A 9,047-nucleotide genomic window follows, 5' to 3' on the forward strand; every position below is an offset into this window, starting at 1 on the left:
CTCTGCTGGATGTCCCTTCTTACTATTGTGCCTTTTGCTACAGGCAATAGGCTTTTTATTTTAACCAGTCAGAAGGTGCCTTGGGCAGGCAACGAAGGACAAAGACACATCTTTATATACTGTACAAAAAACATCAATCCAACAGACGTTACACATCATAAGCAAGCTGGCTGAGTCGGTCAACTCCCAGGGACAGAAATTTTGGGATAATGCAATGAAAGAGAAAGGAGAAAAGAGGGAGGGGCTGTGAAGAAGACACAGCACATGAATTTCTGGAGAGCAAGACTGTAAGAAAGAGAAAGTGGGCTCAGAGTGAAAGACTGAATTTAGAAATTTGGAAAAAGCATGTTAATAGAAATGCATTAATGTATAACCTTTACTTAAAGAAGGCATAGGAAGTCTCTGTAACGAGCCAGGAATGTGGACTGGTCAGTTCCAGGAACAGGATAGCGGTCAGCCATTAAGAAGATAGCATTGACCAAACCACATTCCTCTAGACAGTGAGTGTCCAGGACAACTTCCTTGTAACCTGATTCAACCAGGGGTTGGGTCCCTTTGGAATTTTCCACTGTTTTTATGTTATGTTTCCTTGGTAACCCTCTCACCTCCCCCCCCCCCCCCCCCCCCCCCCCCCCCCCCAGTTTGTGGTCTTTCCCCTTTAAATACCCCTCACTTCTTGTCGAACTCCTCTGGCCAGCATGGTCACGAGGTTGACTCCAGTACTGGCCTATCCCAAATAAACCTCATGTGATTGCAACAAGTTCGTTCTCTTGTGAGTTATTGGGTGGTTGCATCATCCTGAGACTTGAGTAAGGATCTTCCCAGTTCTAAGGGTCTTTCAAGAGCAGGAAGAGGCAGAGCTAAGTCCTCCACCTCTTGAGCTGGGCCAACCATGTGATTTCCTCCAACCAATGGGATGGCAAGGATGGTGTTCTGTTCTGAGCCAGAGGCCTTGTAATTGGTTGGGGTTTACCTTTCTGAGTATGAAGGAGGATACCAAGGAATGCCTGCTGTCCCCACTGATGTCCATACAGCCACTGGACCACAGATGTTGCAGTAAGCCCCTACCTGCTGAGCCCAACCTACAGCCCAAGGCACAGAATTGCAATCTGCACAAATGGCTGTTGTTTCAAGCTGCTAAATTCTAGAGGCAATTCATTACCTTGCTGATGCTGACAGATACACCCTTGGATTCTGGGAAATCTTCAGGACTTCTGTTAAATTCTTCCTCCTGCTATTCCTCTCCTCCCTTCATCTAAGCCAGGGAGTTTCTTGTTTGCCATCCATGAAGCAGAAGAATAGAGACAGTGTTCCCAGAGTGGGTGGACTGGGAAGATGGAGCGTTGGTGGCCGTCAGGAGGACAGAAAAGGCTTTATTTAGCTGGGGACATCTTGGAGACAAATGGGAAGGAGGAGGAGCTCGACAAGGGCCATGTTGTCCTGTCCTGAGACCTATGTCCTGGGATTGGCTTTAGGTAGAGATTCATGTGCTCATGGCTTCGCTGCACATTCCTTATTTATGTGGATAAAGATTGGAAGGGGATGGAGGAGGGAGGGAGGGAGAAGGGAAGGAGAGAGGGGGAGGGAGAGAGAGGACATCACTGTTACGTATTGCTCTGTGATCCCTTCAAATTCATATATAGAGGCCCCATCCCTCATTTTATAATTTTCAGGTGTGTACATGCTCTGGCATCATCTCCTTCCACCATGTTGGTTCCTGGAGATCAAACTTAGACCCTCAGGCTTGACAGCAGGTGAATTTGCCAACTGGACCCTCTCTGCTGCCCAAGACTTTGTGTAGCTGTCTTTCTCTCTGCAAGATGGGTTCTCCCTGTCTGATTTCACTGGCATCCCTCTCTGATGCCTCCCTTCCCCCTCCGCCATGCTCCCCATTCCCCTTCCTGACTGCCCATCCTTGAAACTCATTTTTGTTGATCATGTTTGCCTCCCTCATAGGACACAAGGGGGAAGGGATGAGGCATTCACAAAGCCCACCACTGCTTAAAGGTGGTTCAGACTCATGTTGTTCTGTGGGCTGGGTGTGGTTATGACCATCCCCATTTTGCAGATGGGCACACTGAGTCCCAAAGGGACTCCACTTCTCCACAGCTTCTCTAAACAGGGATGTGTGCCACAGTAGCCAAACAAGCACTCATAGCTTCTCTTGTCACTTTGGGTATTAGTGAGTGAGATGGGTACCTCTGGGGGTCAGTCTTTCTTTAGCCATGGGTCGGTTGGGTTGGTGGGTTTTTTTTTTTTTTTTGGTCAGAGTTTAAATTGTTGCTGTTTCCTGGTTGTGTGACTTGGACAATGTCTTGACTTGCGTGTGCCTCATCTATAAAGCTGGGAATAGAATTGAGCTTATTCCACTAGTAGAGTGACTCAAATTGAGCTCAAGTGGGCTAGAGTAGATGTCTTCTGGTGGACCAATGGGAGGGACAGAATTACCTTAACTCCCAGCACTAAACCGAAGCAGACAGCTCCCATCAGGGCTAGGCCTCCCAGGGTGGCCATAACGACGAGGGCTATGGCAGATCCTCCTGAGAGTGACATGTAGTCATCCGGCTTCATGGGATAGGCGAATGTGGGAACTGGTTTCGTGGGAGCCACGGTGGCTTCTGGGAATCAAGGGGAGACAAGACTGAAGGAGCCACCTTCTACCTCTACACCCCCATTCCTGTCAACTTAGAACTCAGGCTCCTCTGCACACTGTGGTCTCCACACATCTGCCTCTTCCTCCAGTTTCCAAGTTCATCCATGTCTCTCTCCTCTTCCTCTCCCCACCCCTGTGGGGCAGTGGACTGTGCCGCCAGACAGAAAATTTGGTAAGGTCTAGCAGATTCAGAAACCCCGGTAATTCTCATATCTGAGAATGGTAGGTGTTTAATCTATTCCCCACTATGTTCCTGTCCTGGAACACATGACCACCACATCCTGCGCAGAGGACTATGACAATCGGTCAAGTAGGGACAACACCTGAAGTTCCTCCACATGCAGGTGAAGCATCCCTAACATCTCAGACTAAGCCAATAGAAAACATCTGCCTTTAGACCTCAACCCACCCCAAAATGGATATAAGGTCCAGTCCACAAGGAATAAAGTACATGAGTTATTTCACCAAAGACTGTCTGGGAGTGTCTGTCTTGTAGAGCTGAAACACCTTGGGGAAGAGAATTCTCTCCGAAGCTTGCGTTGCTGGAAGCTGCTCTAGCCTATTGCACCACTTCCTGCTAGGTGCCCCCACCCCCCACCTTGGCTCCTAGCCACCTGCTGTGTCTGGTCTGCCAGTTGCACCCCATAGGCTTGGCAACCTGCCTTGTTCCAGCTTCCCCTCCCCCTTGGAGAGCTGCTGGGCCAGAGCCCTGCAGACACCACCCCCCCTTCCCCCCCCCCCGCGGCTAGCGCTGACTATCACACCCCACCTCTCCATGTCTGTCCCTTTCTGCGTAATCTTTATATATGTTAGAACCAGCTCAGATGGCACCTCCTCCAGAAGGCCCTCCTTGGTTCCCTCATCCCAGTTCTGCCTACTATGATCTCTGGGGTGGGAGTGGTCTGTGGATATTCCCCCTTAGTTCCCCAGATGGAGTAGTCCTAGTCACCCGGGTGGCCGCAGCTTTGCCTGCAGTGGCCTGGGCACACTATAGCTTCCCAGTAGCTCCAGTGTTGAGGTTGGGGAGGGGCCAGAACCTGACAGGTCAATCCCTGAAGCTCACTGGCCAGCGGCTCTAGTTGAATCCATGAACCCTAGACCCTGTCCCCAAAAAGTAAAGTTGGATTTGGGGGTGGTAGGCTGCGGTGTTCCGATGGGTGGTGGAACACCTGTGCGCTAATCGAAGAGGAGGAGTTGGGGGAGGGGAAAAGCTAAGAAGGGAGCTGCGGGAGGATATGATAAAATGCATTGCATGCAGTATGGAATTCACAAAAGTATAAATTAAAAAGTGTTTTTTAATGGAGAACAGTCAAAAGATGCCCAATGTCAACCTCTGGGTTTATTGTGTTAGAGTTTCCCTGGAGATTATAACTTTCCATTTTAGAGGGAAACGCCTTCTATTGTTGTTGTTGTTGTTATTATTATTGTTATTTTAAATTTTTTGGTTTTTGAGACAGGTTCTCTGTGCAGCTCTGGCTGGTCTGGAATTCAGTCTGAGGACCAGGCTGGTCTTGACCTCAGAGATCCACCTGCCTCTACCTCCCACAGTATGCTGTGATTAAAGGTGTACGCGACCACCTCCTGCCTAGGAAACGTCTTCAGACACAGGATGTAAAAGCAAAGCTTAAGAACAGGAAGTCGTGGGGGAGGGCGGGTGTGAAAGCCTCCATCCTGGAGATAAAGGTCCTAGAGACAGGACAAGCCCTCAAGACAGCTTCAGGAAGTCTGCGGAACGCCTGAAGGCTCTTGGGAAGCTTGTGTAAGTAATGGCTGCTGACAACCTTCGCAGACAAGCCCAGCTGGCAAGACACCCTCAGGATGACACCTGTCTGCCAGGCCTCGTCCTTCCTCCTAATCCCTCTGCCTTGCTAAAAATTGTTAGATTACATTCTTAAAGCTAGCCACCAAAGTCTACAACCTTATTTGGCCACTTCCCCTGAAGCTGACTATCTAGATCCAGCTATCAAAGTATGAAGTCCAGCAATCAAAAGCTCCCTTTGGCTGCCCTAATTAACATGCCCAAATAAAATTAAACACCTCATCCTAATGCAGGGCTTCCCCTTGTCCCTTTATAAATAGCCATTTTCCCATGGGTCACCTCTGTTTTCTTTCTATCCAGAGGCAGTCCTTTGTTTCTCTGAGACACATACCAGAGCTCAATGAGACAGTCACCGACTCAGATACCAGCTCTTGTACTCCGTTCCTGGCTATGCACAGGTATGTGCCCAGCTGATTTGGGGACAGTCGCCGGATAAACAGCCTCTCCCCACTTCCGCATGGCTTCCCATTAAAGGTCCAGGTCAGCACAGGCTCTGGGTCCATGCCCGCCGTGAACCGCAGGATCACAGAGTAGTTAAGGTCACTGTAGATTATGCCCTTGACAGAATTCGGGAAGGTCAGCAGTGGGATCAGGTTGGGGTTGTCTGTGGGAACAGAAAGCAAGACCTCCAGGTGACCTCCCAAAGACATTGGCATCTCTTCTGCCCCACACATGCATACATTCACTCACCCCCCCATTCATTCACTCTCATTCATTCATTCACTCACATTCATTCACTCATGCATTCATTCACCCTCTGTCACTCATGCATTCCTTAGTATGGCCCTACTGGGGCTCAGAAGCTCCTGTGTTCCATTGCATATGGCCATCACAGTGTCAGTAGTCATAGAATTAATTATACTAGTAATAATAATACCAGGTTACTAAGTATTCAGTAAAGTTAGGCTCACTTATATTAAACTATTTCTATTATAACTGAGACTTTTTTTTGCTTTATTTGTTTTGTTTTTATACTGAGTCTCACTATATAGCTCTGGCTATCCTGGAACTTGCTACATAGACCAGGCTACCTTCAAATGCACAGAGATTTACCTGCCTCTGCCTCCTGAGTGTTGGGATTAAAGGCATATGCCACATTTACCAAACATAACAGAGCGTTTTAAGATTTCTTTATTATATTTCTTTAAAACTTATTTTTATTTTATGCATGTTTGTGGGGGTGTGGGAGATGTATAAAGATGTCAGCTGGTTCCCTCCTTCTACCATGTGGGCCCTGGGGATTAAACTAAGTTCATCAGGCTTAGTGACAAGTGCTTTTTACCCATTGAATCTCATCCTTGGGGGATTCTAGGCAGGGGCTCTACCACTGAGCCACACCCCCAACCCCCTCACTGGGGGATTCTAGGCAGGGGCTCTACCACTGAGCCACACTCCCAGCCCCTCACTGAGGGATTCTAGGCAGGGACTCCAACACTGAGCCACACCCCCAGCCCTTCCTTGGGGGATTCTAGGCAGGGGCTCTACCACTGAGCCACACCCCCAACCCCCTCACTGGGGAAGTCTAGGCAGGAGCTCTACCACTGAGCCACACCCCCAGCCCCCTCACTGGGGGATTCTAGGCAGGGGCTCTACCACTGAGCCATACCCCCCAGCCCTTCCTTGGGGGATTCTAGGCAAGGGCTCTACCACTGAGCTCTATTGTAGTTTTGCTTCTGCTCTTTATTTTAAGACAGTCTCACTGAATTGCTCAGGTGGGTGACCACTGCCTCTCCCTCTTGCTGTATATTGCTGAATGAAACCATCGACCAGGTCACAACTAATACAGGCCCCTCACCAAGTGATAGCTAGCTCTTAACCTCTAGAACCTTCTTCCACACAAATGTCATTTTTAAAATATAGGATGTGTGTTTGAGACAGAATCCCATGCATCTCAGGATGGCCTCAAACACACGATTTAGCCCTGGACTTTGATCTTCCTGCTTTGGCTTCCTAAATGCTGAGACTACAGGCCCATGTTCCCATTCCCATGTTCCCATTCCCATCTTACCATTCCTGTTACCATTCCCACTGTCCTGATTAATTTTTTTTTCTGTTACCTTGACTCAAGCTAAAGTTTTCTCAATTTAGAAAATGCCTCTATAAGATTGGCCCATAGGCAAATATGTGGGGCCAGTTTTTCTTTTTTTTGTTTTCTTCTCTTTTCTTCCTTCCTTCTTCCCTCCCTCTCTTTCTTTCTTTCTTTCTTTTTCTTTTTTTTTTTTTTTTTTTTTTTTTTTTTTTTTTTTTGGTTTTTTTGAGACAGGGTTTCTCTATATAGCCCTGGTTGTCCTTGAACTCACTCTGTAGACCAGGCTAGCCTCGAACTCAGATACACCTAACTCTGCCTCCCAAGTATGGGGATTTTTTTTTTTTAAGATTTATTATGTATATGAGTACACTGTAGCTGTACAGATGGTTGTGAGCCATCATGTGGTTGCTGGGAATTGAACTCAGGACTTTTGCTCACTCTGGCACAAAGATTTATTATTATTATTATTATTATTTTTAATTTTTTTTATTTTTTTTACGAGACAGGGTTTCTCTGTGTGGCCCCGGCTGTCCTGGAACTCACTCTGTAGACCAGGCTGGCCTCGAACTCAGAAATCCACCTGCCTCTGCCTCCCAAGTGCTGGGATTAAAGGCGTGCGCCACCACTGCCCGGCAAGATTTATTATTATTAGATGTAAGTACACTGTAGCTGTCTTCAGACACACCAGAAGAGGGCATCAGATCCCATTACAGATGGTTGTAAGCCACCATGTGGTTGCTGGGGTTTGAACTCAGAACCTTCTAAAGAGCAGTCAGTGCTCTTAACCACCATCTCTTAAGTATGGGGATTAAAAGGGTGTGCTACCATCACCCAGCATCCTTTTCTTGATTAATGATTGAAATAGGAGAGGCCAGCTCACAGGAGAAGTGCTACCCATGAGAGGGTGGTCCTTAGTTAAGCTGAAAGCAGGTGAGCATGGAGAACAAGCCAGTAAGCATTGTCCCTCCATGGTCTCTGCCTCAGGTCCTGCCTCCAGGTGCCTGCTCTGACTTCTGTTTGTCATGAACTGTTGCCTGGATGAACCTTCTCTTCCCTAGATTGCATCTGGTGATTGATTGGGTTTCCTCACAGCAGTAGAAACCCTAACTACAGGACTTGACTTTAAACCTCCATTCTTTATAAATTATCCAGTCTTAGTTAGTCTGTGACAGCAAGAGAAAACAGTAACACGGGTGACTAACAACACCTGAGAGATGCCCTGTTGGGCTCTGAGGGGTGTGGTGAGTCTAATTTCTGAAAACTGGGCCCTTCTCCATGGGCTCCACTCACACTTGACTTGAATGTGTTCTGTCAGATTCCTTTGGGACCCGATGGCGTCTGGAACCTCGGCGTGGCCGTCTGAGTTTTGAGCTGACACATCCTTGATGACCGAGCTACCATCAGTGTGCAGCACCTCATGGCTAGTACGAGGAAGTCCTGGGAGGCCCTCAGGAGAGGATGTAGCTGCCGGCTGGGCTTCAAACTCTCGGAAGAAAGAAGTGCTGAGATCTCCCTCAAGGGTTCTGGGTACAGGCAGGTGGGTGCCAGCTCCTTCCATTTGGGGCAGCTTGGAGATGGCTGAGCAGGTGCAGGAGAAGAACAGGGCACCTTGGAGGAGGCAGGAAGGAGGAGGGGACATTGAGAGACAAGTGAGACCACAGATGACATACTACCCACGAATGGCCTGCCGGCAAGTGAACCAAGGCTACAGATGCTGGAGGAAGTGTTATCGTGAAGGAGCTGTGTTGGAAGAGCTGGTCCCTGAGGAGGTGCTGTCTGGGAGAGGTTATCGAACCTCTCGGAGAGTGACTTCCAACCTGTGGGTTGTGACCCTCTGGGTCAAACGACCCCTTCACAGGGATCACAGATATCCTGCATATCAGATATTCACATTACGATTCATAACAGTAGCAAAAATTACAGTCATGAAGTAGCAAAGAAAATAATTTTATGATTGGGGGTCACCACAACATGAAGAACTATATTAAAAGGTGGCAGTATTAGGAAGAGTCTTGCAAGAGGAAGCGCATCACTGGGGGTGAGCCTTCAGTGTTTATAGCATGGCTTCACTTCCTCTATTCCTCCCCTTCTTGTGTGTGACAGAAAATGTGACCAACCAGCTTCCTGATCCTATGGCCATGATTTCCCTGACTGGTTGCCAGCCTTCCCTACTACGTTAGACCCTATCCCTCATAAACCCTTTTATGTTCCTAACTTGCTTGTTGGGATATTTTACCACAGCAACAGAAAAGTATTAATACAAGTGATAGAGAGGCTGGGTGTGGTGGTTCCAGCTGAGATTCCATCTCTTGGTGGTTAGAGACAGTAGGATCAGGAGTTCAAAGGCAACCACATATCAGACTGAGGGCAAGCCCAGGCTACTTGAGGCTCTGTCTCTAACAAAAGTGCACTGGTTCTTTTTGTTGTTATTGTTGTTTTATTAGATAGGACTTCACTGTGTAGTCCAGGCTATCCAGGCTGACCTGGACCTCACTTGTGGCAATCCTCCAGACAGCCGTGTGTGTGTGTGTGTGTGTGTGTGTGTG

General features: G+C 48.0%; 1 protein-coding gene across 1 annotated transcript in view; it reads right to left on the minus strand.

Moving 5' to 3' along the window:
- Positions 1–1,344: 1,344 nt before the first annotated feature.
- Positions 1,345–9,047, minus strand: part of LOC116100403 (pregnancy-specific beta-1-glycoprotein 6-like) — a 14,964-nt gene continuing 7,261 nt past the window's right edge. Inside the window, exons 2-5 of the mRNA XM_031384213.1 lie at positions 7,792–8,109; positions 4,804–5,076; positions 2,449–2,618; positions 1,345–1,512 (exon numbers count right to left, since the gene is read on the minus strand). Coding sequence (XP_031240073.1) covers positions 1,492–1,512; positions 2,449–2,618; positions 4,804–5,076; positions 7,792–8,109 — 782 coding nt within the window. The 3' untranslated portion in view covers positions 1,345–1,491. The remainder of the gene's footprint in view (positions 1,513–2,448; positions 2,619–4,803; positions 5,077–7,791; positions 8,110–9,047) is intronic.

The sequence above is a fragment of the Mastomys coucha genome, unplaced genomic scaffold, assembly GCF_008632895.1.
Source record: "Mastomys coucha isolate ucsf_1 unplaced genomic scaffold, UCSF_Mcou_1 pScaffold21, whole genome shotgun sequence".
Lineage (NCBI taxonomy): Eukaryota > Metazoa > Chordata > Mammalia > Rodentia > Muridae > Mastomys > Mastomys coucha.